This window comes from Xyrauchen texanus, chromosome 7, assembly GCF_025860055.1.
Source record: "Xyrauchen texanus isolate HMW12.3.18 chromosome 7, RBS_HiC_50CHRs, whole genome shotgun sequence".
Taxonomy (NCBI): domain Eukaryota; kingdom Metazoa; phylum Chordata; class Actinopteri; order Cypriniformes; family Catostomidae; genus Xyrauchen; species Xyrauchen texanus.
This window is the reverse complement of record NC_068282.1, coordinates 975784-994032: the sequence shown is the minus strand read 5'-3', so window position 1 is coordinate 994032 and position 18249 is coordinate 975784. Positions and strand designations below refer to the sequence as shown.

Here is an 18249-nt window from a genome sequence, read left to right as displayed (position 1 = left end):
TGCTTATTTCAGACGTTTTCACTTATAACTACACTTATATAAACAGAACATACAATCTCACATATGATTATTTAGAGTCTGTGATTCTCTTTCAATCGAGTCCACACACAAGATAATCAGATGTATAGATCATTAGATAATCCACATGAAGCACAATGTTACATATGACCACCAGGAGATGGCGCCAAATACACGACACAGACTCAATGATGACTCAAATGACACAGAATGAAACTCATTCTGTGAAATCTCATGAGTAAAATCATGTGTGCATGCTATGCAAACCTTTAGTCATTGTTGTGTTTGCATGTGTAATTAGTTCTTATGTACAATTATTATCTTTTATTTGTTTGGAGATGTTTTTGGACACTATAATTAATTATATTTGTAATGTTGGAACTTTTGATCGCTTTGGAGTATCAACACACAATTATTCTCAGATACAGTCGACATGATTGAGAACAAAACAAAAGCAGTTTTTTGGAGCTTTCTTTTTTACACATAATAACAAATCAGAAAAATAAGAAAAAAGTACATTTTTGGCTGAATTTATTAAGTGTGAAATTTATTTCAGCAGTTTCTCAGGCTGAGAGTCTCAGAATGTTTAATAATCTATTTCATTACAAAAAAAAGTTTTATATACATTGATACTAAACACTTTTTTTGTTGTTTTTTTGTCGCGTTATAAGCCTTTAATTGTGAGTATGCCACTGAAACAGCAGATCTTTAAAAGCACCTTCAGAGCTGAAAGGGTTAAATACTTGACTATTTATCACCAGTTTAATTTTGAGTAATTTCGCCCCTTCATTCAGGCAGTCTTGAATGGTCACTATGCACTGTTGTTGTACGGTAAAGACCTGCGTGAGGATTTCCCTATTGTACATGCAGCGTACAGGTTTGGACAACCTGAGGTTTAGTTAATAATGACAGAATTTTCATAATTGTTTGAACTGTTTCTTTAATTCTGATGTATTATTTGGAGCGTGTTGTTTTTCTACCGGTCCTGGGACATGAGGATGCTGTTGCATCAGATATTGATTATGGACCTGATTAATGGCGGACAGAGATTCTGTATTAAATGCACTGAACATAACGGCAACGGTTCCTCGGGACGACCGCTAGTTTGCTTTAGATATATATCACAGGTGACCTATATTTTATTTAACACAAACCCTCACCCAAAGCTTTGAGGTCAACAAGGGTTTCCCAAACGTGGAGCAGCCCTTGAAACACACGTGTTGGGATGACCGCTGTGAACACGTCCATAATAAATAGATCCGAATGTATTTATCCGAATGTTATTCCTTTAAATATCACGACATAATAAAGCGTAGTTTCCCGTATTTACTCTGACTAAAGATGGCAAGAATAAACTGTGAGTTGCTGACACAGATTGATCTTTATTATTTCATCACGTTTAATTCTTCTTCAGCTTTTCCTCTCTTGTTTTAAAGTAAAGCACCAAAAATGGAAGGGTTATTTTTGGACAGGATGAGTGTGAATGAGTCGGCTGGATGAAGAGGAACGCTCGTTCCAACAGTTCTGTGGGTGCATTGCTTGATCATATGTATAGAGTACTTTGGGGGGATGTAATGTGTGTAAATAATGTATCACAATAAATAATTAAATCTACCCTGCTGTCCTGATGTTATTTGCAATATTTGGAATCAGAAGTGGCCTGTATTGGGTAAGTGCATATTTAATCTTAAAGTTTAAATTGCTTTATATTAGGGCTGTCAATCAATTAAAAATGTAATTGAATGAATTACACGGTGTCCCGATTAATTAATCGCGATTAATCACATATTCAAATATTTGCTGAGATAAATGATATAACAATAATTCAATATATAATGATACAATAATTATACTTATTTATATTTATATATATTAGAGCTGTCAATCGATTCAAATTTTATTCAAATTAATTACACGGTGTCCCGATTAATTAATCGCGATTAATCGCATATACAAATATTTGCTGAGAAAGCCCCTCATATAACAATAATTCAGTATATAAAGATTATACATATTTATATCAGTATATAATTATACATAGTTATCTTTAAATGTTTTAAAATTATATATATATATATATAAATATTTAAAACATTCAGATGATTAAAGTGCATTATATTCTTGTGGCAGAAGAGTTCATCATTAATAAGACAATATAAAAGCGTCTTTAGAATACAATGTATTGATTATTACCATATTATTGATCATAAGTCAATCATTGACACACAGTTCACAGTAATCCATTACACAAGTGAATTATTATGAGGGCTTGTTTAAGGACCGTCAGTGAACACCTGCGTCAGACATGCTTGTGTCTTTGTTGTGTTGTTTACATGTTACATACATGTTTAGTTCACTGTATCAAGTTAAATATAGTTTAATACTTAGAACACATCTTGAGATCTCTTAGTTCGGATTTGCGCTCCATCAAGTGTTTTGAATGCAAGAATGTAACACATGTTTGTGTTGTTCTGCTGAAGTGTTTGTTCACTGTATAAACTGTGTGTTGCTCATACAGCTGAAGTTTCACTTACTGCCCCCTGGAGGAAACAGGCGGTACTACAAGCTTGCATCTCTCAGGAATCTTCCTTATTATGGTCCGGGGGCGTTGCGATTAATTGCGTTAATTTTTTAACGCGTTATATTTTTTTAGAAATTGATCACACTGAATTAACGCGTTAAATCGACAGCACTACTTTTACTTATTAAGCTCATTTGTTTTTTCATCAGTTCTTATAGATGTCAAGGTACGGCACTGGAGAATGTATGTTACTTTTTACTACGAATTAGTTCTTTCAAACATTGACGACGGAAGTCTTACCGTAGTTTTGGTATCATAGTAATATCATGTTTTTTGGGTACCTCCTTTAAAGGACCTTGGATATCCATGTAAATACTGTACAGTACATGAATGTGGTGTTTCTTCAACTTTGTCACTGTAAACATCTCGAAAGTCCCATAAATCATTTTTCACACCCTCTGTAATGTTTTTAATTTGTCTACTAACAATATGCAACCGTGCATGAACATTCATCACAGAATTATTAGCTTATATTTTAAATTTTTTTCTGAAAGTCATGAAAATTCCCACCTTATTGTCATTTTTAGCATATCTCAAATTCTGTGGTGGAAATTATATTTTTAACTCCTTCAGTTCTACAGTCCCAGCGGGCGCCATATCGCGAATAAAGTTTTCGCTTAAAGCGTTAAAGTCTCCGTTTGCGTAAGTCAGACATATGAGGTATAATTTGAAAGATTAGAGTCCAAACACTTTTTGTTACAATTTATGTTACTTGAAATAACAAAATAAGGCCTTAAAACATTCACGTTGAAAGTTAGCGCCCCCTAGAGGTAATGGGGTAGAAAAATATTTATATAAAATAAAAGTCCTTCATGTAGCACTTAAAAGGACAAGTCATATATCAAACGAAAGCTCTCGCTCTCAGGAATGTGATTGCACAGTTCATTTTGTTGATTAAATATGATTATAAATATTTGTAATTATAAGAAGGGGGCGGAGTTTAAGCAGACTAAATGATTGGAGAAGACCTGCATACGTCGTTTCACCGGAGATTGAGTTATTACATTTTGATGAAAGATTATGGTGTGTAAAAAACAATAAAAATACAAAAATAAAACATATGCATGGATGAATCGTTCACAATAAGATCAATAACATGCATTTACAAAAAAGATAGGGTGAATTTTCATTTCATGCCGACTTTAAGGTTAGGGAAAGGGTAAGATTGTGTGTCAATAAAATAATGTTACTCAGAGGTCTTTAGAGGACAAACATTTCCACATCAAAAAACTGCCATAATAATGTTATATACATTAATATAAATTTCCACTTTCAATGGGTTAATTTTTTAACCAGCATCAATTCGAACATAACTACCAAATATTCAATCATTTTCAGGATTTTACCCATTTAAATGCCAGTTTGTTTACATAATGCCACTGTTGTTTATTACTCACACACACACACACACACACACACACACTCACAAATTTCTCAATACACACATACAAAACACACTCTGACATCCATACAAACACACACACACACACACTTGTATCTGCATCATGTATTCAGTTGTCCTGCAGGTCTCTATAATACAGGAAACAGTGAATAGGGGAAAAGCTTGTATTTGCTCCACAGGATAAACATGAGAAAAATGGCGCCATCAGGGCTCATGATTCATAGTTTTATGCTTTAATGGCACTGGGATCAAATATTGCCATATTGGATATTTTTGTCCTGAATGTCCTGAGTGTAACTATTTTTTGCACATGGTGTATTTTAGAAGTATTATAGGAACTGAGGTTGAAATATCAAAATTCCCTCCAAATTACACACCTTTGGCAAAATGTATGCTGTTGGCATTAACACAGAAATAAATGTCCCTAAGGTCGCACAAGGGTTAATTTGGAGCAATACAAGCGGAGAGAATCATGTGAATAAACTCCATTTCCCATGAACACTCGCGCGGCGCGTGAACCGCTGCTGTCATTAAAGCGACGAGCGAGACTCGCGTGAGCACAAGACCTGGTGCAGACGGAGAGGTGTAACGCTTTAACATGTTAACGCTGACTTTAAGACAACTTATAAGGGTGAGTGAGAACATGCATCGCGGCATTATGACGCGTAACGAAGAGAAATAACGAAGAGCTGATGTTGATTGTGTCATGTGTTTATTCAGGCGTTATAAGCCCATAAAGCTGCACTAGAAACGTTTTGTCACGGTGCATTTAATGCATGCACATGTTTAGTTATAATATCTTATTGTAAAGCTGTGTGTCGCGTGAATGGTTGCGTTTATGTGTGTGATTGACGTGGCATGAGTGTCTGATGTCCACACACGCTGTTATATTTTGTCTCTTAATCACAATTGCATCAGTTAAATTTTAATTTTTAATAGCTTTTAGGTTTTAAAGTGTTTTGTAGTGTGTTGCATGTGCTTTGCTGATTTAGTTTAACAGAGCTTAAATAATCTACCATTTTATTTAATTTTTTTTGCTTCAGTATGAATCTCTCCATACATCTTAAATTGTTTGCAAACAGTAGATAGGACCTGTGATGTTGGGTTAACTTCAAATATTGCAAGGTTACTAAACTTTGACAGTTATCATGTGTTATGTTGTTTTTAGAGGCTGTAAACAGCAGATCTCCACTGTGAGAGTTAGTCAGATGATGCAATCACACATGAACTGTTTCAACATACTGTAATGATGTTTTACACTGACATGCATCTGATGCCTTTTTAAAATATACAGGTACAGTTACATCTATAGACATTTAATACTTTTTGTTTAGTTTGCACAAATGCAACTCTGCATGCATGTGTGTGTTTCAGTGCAGAACTGCATTTCAAACACATTGACTTTGTTTATAATTTTTATAATGACCTTAAAATATCAGGTGAAATAACTCGCTCTTAAAACGAAATATAGCAGGTTAAACTTGTGTTGCAAGCTGTTAAACGGACAGATATTCACATTAAAGGTGTTTAGACACTTCTGATATGGTTCTTGTTTATCAGTGCAGACAGAATGATCTGGTCTGTAATTATGCCAGATTATTCACGTGTTTGCATGCTTTTCCTGTTGTGGAAATGAGTTCAGTGTGCTTTCTAATAAGTCAACAACATCGTCCTTTGTGTATTTTAGTTAGCTGTACAAACTCACTTAATTAACATGAAGGATTTGTGAAGCATGAATGTATTAGTGAGCAGAATGTTTTGAGTTTGTAGAAGCTGATTTTTGACATGTTTGATGTTTAAAGACTGCTTTTATGTTTGTAGCTGCGCTTTATCTTTGTGTTTCTCTTAAACTCTGTTTTTTAAACTCTGCTCAGGACGGTTCATGCAGGGTCAACTTTAAATTTGACGTATTGCATCGTCCAATGACCAGCTGCACACTTATCAGTCTTTCATAACCAGATGACTCAATCATTAACCTGATGATGATTTTACATAATGTGACTGTAAATGATGAGCCAGAGCTCATGTTTGTGAACAGCCAATCAGATTAGAGAATCATCTCCACACCTCTCAGATTACAACAGACTGAAGAGAAAAAGTATGTGAACCCTTTGGAATTAGCTGGTTTTCTGCATTAATCGATCATAACATTTGGTCTCATTTTCATCAAAGTCACAAGTATAGACAAACACAATGTTTTCAGTATAGTAGACTCATGAACAGAGATGTTAACCAGTTCCAAAGTTCCTTCAAGTCTTTATCTGTTGCTCTAGGGTTCTTCTATACCTCATTGATCATTCTGCGGTGTTCCCTTTGAGTCATATTGACTGGACGGCCACTTCAAGTGAGAGTACCTATAGTACTAAATCATCTCCATTTATAGACAGTTTGTCTCACTGTGGACAGATGAATATCTAACGGCCACTTCTAGTGAGAGTACCTATAGTACTAAATCATCTCCATTTATAGACAGTTTGTCTAACTGTGGACAGATGAATATCTAACAGCCACTTCTAGTGAGAGTACCTATAGTACTAAATCATCTCCATTTATAGACAGTTTGTCTAACTGTGGACAGATGAATATCTAACGGCCACTTCTAGTGAGAGTACCTATAGTACTAAATCATCTCCATTTATAGACAGTTTGTCTAACTGTGGACAGATGAATATCTAACGGCCACTTCTAGAGAGAGTACCTATAGTACTAAATCATCTCCATTTATAGACAGTTTGTCTAACTGTGGACAGATGAATATCTAACGGCCACTTCTAGTGAGAGTACCTATAGTACTAAATCATCTCCATTTATAGACAATTTGTCTCACTGTGAACAGATGAATATCTAACGGCCACTTCTAGAGAGAGTACCTATAGTACTAAATCATCTCCATTTATAGACAGTTTGTCTCACTGTGACAGATGAATATCTAACGGCCACTTCTAGAGAGAGTACCTATAGTACTAAATCATCTCCATTTATAGACAGTTTGTCTCACTGTGACAGATGAATATCTAACAGCCACTTCTAGAGAGAGTACCTATAGTACTAAATCATCTCCATTTATAGACAGTTTGTCTCACTGTGAACAGATGAATATCTAACGGCCACTTCTAGAGAGAGTACCTATAGTACTAAATCATCTCCATTTATAGACAGTTTGTCTAACTGTAGACAGATGAATATCTAACGGCCACTTCTAGAGAGAGTACCTATAGTACTAAATCATCTCCATTTATAGACAGTTTGTCTAACTGTGGACAGATGAATATCTAACGGCCACTTCTAGAGAGAGCACCTATAGTACTAAATCATCTCCATTTATAGACAATTTGTCTCACTGTGAACAGATGAATATCTAACGGCCACTTCTAGAGAGAGTACCTATAGTACTAAATCATCTCCATTTATAGACAGTTTGTCTCACTGTGACAGATGAATATCTAACGGCCACTTCTAGTGAGAGTACCTATAGTACTAAATCACCTCCATTTATAGACAGTTTGTCTAACTGTGGACAGATGAATATCTAACGGCCACTTCTAGAGAGAGTACCTATAGTACTAAATCATCTCCATTTATAGACAGTTTGTCTAAATGTGGACAGATGAATATCTAACAGCCACTTCTAGAGAGAGTACCTATAGTACTAAATCATCTCCATTTATAGACAGTTTGTCTAACTGTGGACAGATGAATATCTAACGACCACTTCTAGTGAGAGTACCTATAGTACTAAATCATCTCCATTTATAGACAGTTTGTCTAACTGTGGACAGATGAATATCTAACAGCCACTTCTAGAGAGAGTACCTATAGTACTAAATCATCTCCATTTATAGACAGTTTGTCTAACTGTGGACAGATGAATATCTAACGACCACTTCTAGTGAGAGTACCTATAGTACTAAATCATCTCCATTTATAGACAGTTTGTCTAACTGTGGACAGATGAATATCTAACGGCCACTTCTAGAGAGAGTACCTATAGTACTAAATCATCTCCATTTATAGACAGTTTGTCTAACTGTGGACAGATGAATATCTAACGGCCACTTCTAGAGAGAGAGTACCTGAATGGCAAATTCAAAATGTTCGAGTACTTTTTAGTCAAAGTAGCTGTAACCCGCACCTACAATCTCGTTTCATTAACTGGATGCCAGGTTTGCCAACCCCTGACTCTAATTGGCTTTTGTTGACATCAGTAGCCTAGGGGTTCACATACTTTTTATAACCTACACTGTGAATGTTTGAATGATGTATTCAATATGTACAAGAACAATACATTAATGTGATGTTATTTAAGCAATATCACACGAGCAAGAGTGTGATATGGCCCTATATCAGCACTGCTGTGATTCGGCCGCAGGTAATCTATATGTAATCACAGCAGTGCTGATATAGGGCCATATCGCACTCTTGCTCATGTGATATTGCTTATACAACAGCTCAATGCACAAGTAAATGTAAAAAAAAAAGGTACGGCCACGAAAAAACGCATTTGTGCATGAAGCTACTTTATTACGCGACCGATCAGAATCTGCCGTTGCTGGTTCAAACTAAATGATGCGCCCAAAAATATCTAAATAATACTAGTTTCACAGCTTGGGCAGTTTCTAACATATAATTGGAGAAACACGCGAGTGTTCCCGCTAGCGTGCGCGCGCGTGCGTGCGTGTGTGTGTGTGAGATATGGAGCGTGTGTGATCACCCGTTGATGATGCTGTAGTGTTATTCAGCTTTCTGAAGATAATATCCGTTTGGTAAAATTCATCCTATTTGTGGTTAAATAGCCGCCAAGCGGGGTTATTCCTCCCTATTTCGTGGTAGCCGGTATCAATGAGACTCTTTCGCTATAGAAACCGCAATGTCCTCCGAAATTTTGTCTTCCAATGTGGAAAGTTTGGTAAGAGGAAAGCACCTTGAGTTTGTGTAATTAATCAGTCTGTTGTGTCTCTCGGCTCTGATGAGCCTTAATGCTGAAGTTGGTATTTTAAAGTCGTTTAAAGTCATTTCCCAGCTTTAGAAGTGCAGTAGTAATCCGAGCAATCACATAGTGCTGATGAATGAAAACACTGACTGATGCTGACTCGCTTCACCAGCTGGCTCATATCACACACAACAATGGTCCTTTGCCTCCACCTACTGGCTAACACATGTAATGTCACAATATTAAATGTAAAGAGATGCTCTTAACACATCTGTACTGCTCTTTGAGTAAAGTTTAGAGTTTTCAGTTTGGTGTCTCATTGAGATATTTTGAAGGATGTAGAAGGTGTTTTTGTCCATATAAAGTAAGTCGGTAGGATTACAAATTTTCAAGCTTCAAAAAGCACATAAATGCAACATAAGTAATCCAAATGACTTAAGTGCTTTAATGTCTTCTGAAGCAATACGATAAGTTTAAGTCTTTATTCACTGATAATCTTCACTTTCGCTCCGCTCTCTTATGTGCGTTTACGAGAAGTTCGTTCGCGTGTTCTCACGCCGGTGCATGTAACATGTGCGCGCAGTGTGTCTTGAACATGCAAACTGGATTATTTCCCCGAAAATGAAATGGATGGTTAATAATTGATTTATTTTTAATGTTTTTTTTTTCTATTTTTAGCTGTTTGAGTCGGAACACCACCAGTGCAAATACTGCAATAAATAGTAAATATTAAAACATGAATTCACATTTTTGTTTACTCATGCCGTATTGCATGCTGGGAACCGGACGGCTAATGTACGTGTAGTTCAGCCAATGAAAATGATTTACGGTCTTCCAACACACATGGATTAAATAAACTTCCATTTAGCAAATTTAAGTGGATCGCATGCTACGGGATAAAGTTGTCAATGTTCAATAATTGTGTTGCAGCAACTTTTTAATCAAGTAAACTGAACAAGCGACATTTGGCTTTTTGCACTTTCACCTCCGTGAGCTCACATGTGTCCCTTCATGCACCAGTGAACTCCGGAACACGCTTTCTCCGTGGATTAGCATGATAATGTCGCAGGCTGTGGTGGGAAATTACCTCTCCACACTCCTGATTGTTCCGTGTCACTCCTTTTAGCCCGACGAGAGGAACCGGACCTGCTTCTGTCTCTCTCTCAATTCAATTCAATTCAGAAAGCTTTATTGGCATGACAAAAAAATACATTTTGTATTGCCAAAGCATCAAAACAACATAGAAAATGTTTCTCTCTCTCTGTTTCTCTCTCTCTCTCTCTTCTCTCTCTGTTTCTCTGTCTGTCTGTCTCTCTCTCTTTGTTTCTCTCTGTTTCAATTCAATGGGCTTTATTGGCATGAAAGTTTCAAAAACAATGTTGCCAAAGCATCATAAATAAAATGGAATAAAAGCAAAATACATTTTCTCCAACAACTTGGACAGTATATAATAGAATTTTTAGTAATATATAAATAACAGCAATATATAAATTATTATTTATTGGAGCACATCACTCTGTCACTCACTCACACACACTGTCACTCACTCTGTCTGTCACTCACTCACTCACACACACTGTCGCTCACTCTGTCTGTCACTCACTCACTCTGTCTGTCACTCACTCTGTCTGTCACTCACTCTGTCTGTCACTCACTCTGTCTGTCACACACTCACACTGTTACTCACTCACTCACTCACACTGTCACTCACTCTGTCTGTCACTCACTCACTCACTCACACTGTCACTCACTCTGTCTGTCACTCACTCACTCACTCACACTGTCACTCACTCTGTCTGTCACTCACTCACTCTGTCTGTCACTCACTCACTCTGTCACTCACTCACTCACTCTGTCTGTCACTCACTCACACACTCACACTGTTACTCACTCACTCACTCACACTGTCACTCACTCTGTCTGTCACTCACTCACTCACTCTGACTGTCACTCACTCTGTCTGTCACTCACTCACACTGTCACTCACTCTGTCTGTCACTCACTCACTCACTCACACTGTCACTCACTCTGTCTGTCACTCACTCACACACACTGTCACTCACTCTGTCTGTCACTCACTCACTCACACACACTGTCACTCACTCTGTCTGTCACTCACTCACTCACACACACTGTCTGTCACTCACTCACTCACACACACTGTCACTCACTCTGTCTGTCACTCACTCACTCACTCACACTGTCGCTCACTCTGTCTGTCTGTCTGTCACTCACTCACTCACTCACACACACTGTCACTCACTCTGTCTGTCTGTCACTCACTCACTCACACTGTCACTCACTCTGTCTGTCTGTCACTCACTCACACACACTGTCACTCACTCACACACACTGTCACTCACTCTGTCTGTCACTCACTCACTCACACACACTGTCGCTCACTCTGTCTGTCACTCACTCACACACACTGTCACTCACTCTGTCTGTCACTCACTCACACACACTGTCACTCACTCTGTCTGTCACTCACTCACTCACACACACTGTCACTCACTCTGTCTGTCACTCACTCACTCACACTGTCACTCACTCACTCACACTGTCACTCACTCACACACACTGTCACTCACTCACTCTGTCTGTCACTCACTCACACACACTGTCACTCACTCACTCTGTCTGTCACTCACTCACTCACACACACTGTCACTCACTCTGTCTGTCACTCACTCACTCACTCACACTGTCACTCACTCTGTCTGTCTGTCACTCACTCACTCACTCACTCACACTGTCACTCACTCTGTCTGTCTGTCACTCACTCACTCACACTGTCACTCACTCTGTCTGTCTGTCTGTCACTCACTCACTCACTCACACACACTGTCACTCACTCTGTCTGTCACTCACTCACACACACTGTCACTCACTCTGTCTGTCACTCACTCACTCACACACACTGTCACTCACTCTGTCTGTCACTCACTCACTCACACACACTGTCACTCACTCTGTCTGTCACTCACTCACTCACACACACTGTCACTCACTCTGTCTGTCACTCACTCACACACACTGTCACTCACTCTGTCTGTCTGTCACTCACTCACACACACTGTCACTCACTCTGTCTGTCACTCACTCTGTCTGTCACTCACTCACTCACTCACACTGTCACTCACTCTGTCTGTCACTCACTCACTCTGTCTGTCACTCACTCACTCTGTCTGTCACTCACTCTGTCTGTCACTCACTCACACACTCACACTGTTACTCACTCACTCACTCACTCACACACACTGTCACTCACTCTGTCTGTCACTCACTCACTCACACACACTGTCACTCACTCTGTCTGTCACTCACTCACACACACTGTCACTCACTCTGTCTGTCTGTCACTCACTCACACACACTGTCACTCACTCTGTCTGTCTGTCACTCACACACACTGTCACTCACTCTGTCTGTCACTCACTCACACACACTGTCACTCACTCTGTCTGTCACTCACTCACACACTCACACTGTCACTCACTCTGTCTGTCTGTCACTCACTCACTCACACACACTGTCACTCACTCTGTCTGTCACTCACTCACTCACACACACTGTCACTCACTCTGTCTGTCACTCACTCACTCACACACACTGTCACTCACTCTGTCTGTCACTCACTCACTCACACACACTGTCACTCACTCACACACTCACACTGTCACTCACTCTGTCTGTCTGTCACTCACACACACTGTCACTCACTCTGTCTGTCTGTCACTCACTCACACACACTGTCACTCACTCTGTCTGTCACTCACTCACACACACTGTCACTCACTCTGTCTGTCACTCACTCACTCACACACACTGTCACTCACTCTGTCTGTCACTCACTCACACACACTGTCACTCACTCTGTCTGTCTGTCACTCACTAACTCACACACACTGTCGCTCACTCTGTCTGTCACTCACTCACACACACTGTCACTCACTCTGTCTGTCACTCACTCACTCACACACACTGTCACTCACTCTGTCTGTCACTCACTCACTCACACACACTGTCACTCACTCTGTCTGTCACTCACTCACTCACACACACTGTCACTCACTCTGTCTGTCACTCACTCACTCACACACACTGTCACTCACTCTGTCTGTCACTCACTCACACACACTGTCACTCACTCTGTCTGTCACTCACTCACTCACACACACTGTCACTCACTCTGTCTGTCTGTCACTCACTCACTCACACACACTGTCACTCACTCTGTCTGTCACTCACACACACTGTCACTCACTCTGTCTGTCTGTCACTCACTCACTCACACACACTGTCACTCACTCTGTCTGTCACTCACTCACACACACTGTCACTCACTCTGTCTGTCACTCACTCACTCACACACACTGTCACTCACTCTGTCTGTCACTCACTCACTCACACACACTGTCACTCACTCTGTCTGTCACTCACTCACTCACTCACACACACTGTCACTCACTCTGTCTGTCTGTCACTCACTCACTCACACACACTGTCACTCACTCTGTCTGTCACTCACTCACACACACTGTCACTCACTCTGTCTGTCACTCACTCACTCACACTGTCACTCACTCTGTCTGTCTGTCACTCACTCACTCACACACACTGTCACTCACTCTGTCGGTCACTCACTCACTCACACTGTCACTCACTCTGTCTGTCACTCACTCACACTGTCACTCACACACACTGTCACTCACTCACTCACACTGTCACTCACTCACACACACTGTCACTCACTCACTCACACACACTGTCACTCACACACACTGTCACTCACACACACTGTCACTCACTCTGTCTGTCACTCACTCACTCACACACACTGTCACTCACTCTGTCTGTCACTCACTCACTCACTCACACTGTCACTCACTCTGTCTGTCACTCACTCACACTGTCACTCACTCTGTCTGTCACTCACTCACTCACACACACTGTCACTCACTCTGTCTGTCACTCACTCACTCACACACACTGTCACTCACTCTGTCTGTCACTCACTCACTCACTCACACTGTCACTCACTCTGTCTGTCACTCACTCACACTGTCACTCACACACACTGTCACTCACTCACTCACACTGTCACTCACTCTGTCTGTCACTCACTCACACTGTCACTCACTCACTCACTCTGTCTGTCACTCACTCACTCACTCACTCTGTCTGTCACTCACTCTGTCTGTCACTCACTCACTCACACACACACTGTCACTCACTCTGTCACTCACTCACACACACTGTCACTCACACTGTCACTCACTCACACACACACACTGTCACTCACACACACTGTCACTCACACTGTCACTCACTCACACTGTCACTCACACTGTCACTCACACACACACTGTCACTCACTCTGTCACTCACTCACACACACTGTCACTCACACTGTCACTCACTCACACACACTGTCACTCACACTGTCACTCACTCACACACACTGTCACTCACTCTGTCACTCACTCACTCACACACACTGTCACTCACACTGTCACTCACACACACACTGTCACTCACTCTGTCACTCACTCACACACACTGTCACTCACACTGTCACTCACTCACACACACTGTCACTCACACTGTCACTCACACACACTGTCACTCACACTGTCACTCACACACACACTGTCACTCACTCTGTCACTCACTCACACACACTGTCACTCACACTGTCACTCACTCACACACACACACTGTCACTCACTCACACTGTCACTCACACTGTCACTCACTCACACTGTCACTCACACTGTCACTCACACACACTGTCACTCACACTGTCACTCACTCACACACACACACACACTGTCACTCACAATAAATTAATGATGATAATAATAATAAAAAAAATACAAATGACAAAGTAAAATACAGAGAGCAGAGTTTCTCTCTCTCTCTCTCTCTCTCTCAGCCGCCCGTGTCATTCTCCACCGAATCAGCGGGTAATTTGTAACTGCACTCTCCCATTATCCACTGACAGTGCGAGAGAGTTCGGTGTCATCCTGAGCGATATTCCTGACACCTCTCGCCGCCTAATCCCTCGCTCTGAACTCTCGCCCTCCGTCACCCGTGTTACCGTGCTGATTGGCGTCTAGCGTGCTCGTGATGGACAGCAGTCATCTGGAAAATTGACTCTTTCCACAGAAGAAAAAGGAAATAACAAAAATAATAAGTAAAATGAAATGTTTTTCCAGATGTTTCTTCTTCTTCAGGACAGATGTGAGCAGGTCACCAAACGACAAAACCATCCGTCTCGGTGACTTGTGCGGCCGTTAACTATATTTGGGGACAAAAACACCCAGCATTATATTTTAGAATTAGTACTTTACCCCAAATAAGCATTATTTACTAATGTTTAGTGTGGCTTTAAATGTAAACAATAGAAGTCTACGGGACACTATGTCCTGAATTAACGTATTTGTATGCGTGTATAGTTTGAGGACATATTTTAGGGCGCTATGAAATCAGATTCATCTATTCCCAATTTTTACTGAGTTCTGTATTTGACTGTTTCATCACATTTTATTATCGATACAGTGTATCATAAATGACACTCATCACATGTAAATAGAACGTTTAATTTTCAACATAGTAACATTGTATAATTGTTATCATACTGAATTACTTTTATTCGAACTTCACTGCACAATCCAAAACACAACGCAAATAAAGAGATGTTGCCTAAATATAATGACATTATTAGTATTAATACTACAGTGAATGTTGCATAACTATACTGTAGTAAAATATTTCTCTTATTTTTTTAATTTTATACATCCTTTTAATTGAGCTTTTAATTGAGCTTTTATTTTGGCGGAAAACCCGGTGCGGCTCTTTCAGTTTTTCGGTAGTTTCTCGCCTCTATATAAGCGGGTCTCTACGTGCCCCAGTGGGATTATTAAGATAAGTCAGTGATTTAAATAATAAATATAGTCTGGATGTGCTGCACACTTCAAAGTAAATTAGCGCTCCGTTCTCTGTCATCTTCTACTAGAGCTGTGAATCTTCACTGGCCTCGCGATTCGATTACATCACAATGCCATTTTTTTTTTTTATCAATAGGCTACGCAACTTTATTTATATAGCACGTTTCAATGGTAATTCAAAGTGCTTTACATAAAAAAAATTAAAAATAAGATACAAAAACTCCATTTAAAACCAATAAAGAACAAGAAATAAGAGTAAAAAGTAATTAAATAAATATTTTTTTAATTATTAAAATAAAAGTAAAAAAAAAAAGCTGATAGATAGATAGATAGATAGATAGATAGATAGATAGATAGATATATATATTTATTTTCCCCTTTTAGCATTTTATTTAAGTAGGGCTTGGTAACATTAAAAAAAATTCGATATTGATACCGATATCTTGACTTCGATACTGGTTCTTAAACTATACCTTTTCAATACCAATTTTATGATTTAAAACTATTTTATTTATCCGTTTTAACAAGATTACAAACATTACCTAAAAAAAAAACATTGGTTTTATTTTTTCAGTTTGTTGACTTTAAGACTCCAAAGGAACTAAAAAGCGCAAAGGAACAAAATGTACCCATTTTTAGCATCGGTTCAACAAAATCTAACGTTACGTAAGTCCCAGTTTATAGGACTAAAGGTGCGTTCAGACCAGAGGCGTCGAGAGCGTCAAATCGGCCAGAAGTCATTAATTTTCTATGGCAGCCATTTTCTCTCGGCAGCGAAAAGCGGCACATCTTAGGCGTCTGCGGAAAGTTCAAGTGCAGGCGATAGGATGACCACCCGTCCCGCGTAGCGCGTGCGCGCACAGCGTTTGAAGCCCAATTCATACGTCCCGCAAATTGAGACCGTGTCACGCATAATCAATGCTTGCTCCAAAAAAAAGTTGGTCGCTCTATATCCTCGAGCCCCAGGCAGCCAAACGAACATTACTTGACAGTTCAGTAGTATGCAACTGTTGCCACACCCACGTGACACACCCCTCAGTTTTTCGTTGTTGTCATGACAGCGCACGCACGTGCATACCAGACACCGGGAAGGAACTTTTAGATGCGCGCTTTCCAATTCAAAAAAAGGAGAAAGAGACTGAGTCTGAGGCACCGCCATCATCAAAAAAGAGAAGGTGTGGGTACAAGAAAGATTGGGAAAATGAATATTTGTGGCTGAAAGGTGTTGGGGGGATACCGAGAGGGCTTTTTTGACCTTTGCAAAACGTCCTTCTCAATCGGACATGGAGGGGAATACTATGAATACGATGCCAAACGACACAGACTCACGGAGACTCACAAGAAACGTGTCCAACAGAGAGAGACATCCAAATCTATGGATGCTTTCCTCCGACCTAAAAACGACTTTCTAGCTGACAAAGTGACTGCTGCAGAGGTGACGCGTGTGTATCACACTGTCCAACACGCTACATCATATCGGGCAGGAGATTGTGGCACAAAGCTAGCCCAAACGATTTATCCGGACTCGGACATTGCCAAGAGGATGGCCTGTGGTCGGACGAAGGCAGAAGCCATTGTCACGGATGTGCTTGCCCCTGCCTCCGTCGAAGATTGCTTGAAAGTCCTCAGAAGACCACTGAATGAGCAACGAGAGGCAACAACCAAAGGTAATGTTAAAGTTATGTTCATGGATGTAAAATTGTTGTGTGTTAGCTATTTGTGACTAAAAATGATCGTTGCTTTAATTCTGTCTCTTATCTTTCTTCTTTATTTGATTCAGATGCTGGTGAAAAGGTTTGAATCCTAAAGATGTCCCCAGAACACTGAACAGTTTTTTTTCCTGCGCCTGCCTTTACTAAAATGCAAGTTCACCATCCTTCCTCCCCCTTCTCGTTCGGCGAACCTCTGGAGTTGTGAGTGGGGTGGGGGCACCGCCGCGCCAGGCAGTGTCCCACATTGTCCCTCAGAAACATACCCCTTGTCCAACCTTGGGCTTATTAGCAGGTGGTCACCCTAGCAGGCGACATTATGGTAATGAGCTGTGACGCGGTTCCGTGGCAACCTATTGGAATATAGAAGTGCTCTGCTCTATTGAAGTCAGAGAACACAACCGTGTAAACTTTGGTTCCCACCAAACATGAGTTCCGAAGACAAAATTGTTACTCCTCCAAAACGGATTATTGCCGTGCCGGGTTTTCCTGTAATATAAGATCTTTCCCGGTTTGCTTACAGGGATATAAATAATAATAAAAAAACATTTGTGGACAAAGCTCTGAAATTGTTGGTGTGCCAGGTGAGTTGATGAATTGGATATTATGGTTTATATAATATTAAAAGATTTCATGATATCCGCTACTTGTGATAT

At 40.0% G+C, this 18249-nt stretch overlaps 1 protein-coding gene across 1 annotated transcript in view; it reads left to right on the top strand.

Moving 5' to 3' along the window:
• Positions 1-4515: 4515 nt before the first annotated feature.
• The window catches only part of shmt2 (serine hydroxymethyltransferase 2 (mitochondrial)), a 52007-nt gene continuing 38273 nt past the window's right edge, over positions 4516-18249 (top strand). Inside the window, 1 exon segment of the mRNA XM_052130698.1 lies at positions 4516-4632. Coding sequence (XP_051986658.1) covers positions 4600-4632 — 33 coding nt within the window. The 5' untranslated portion in view covers positions 4516-4599.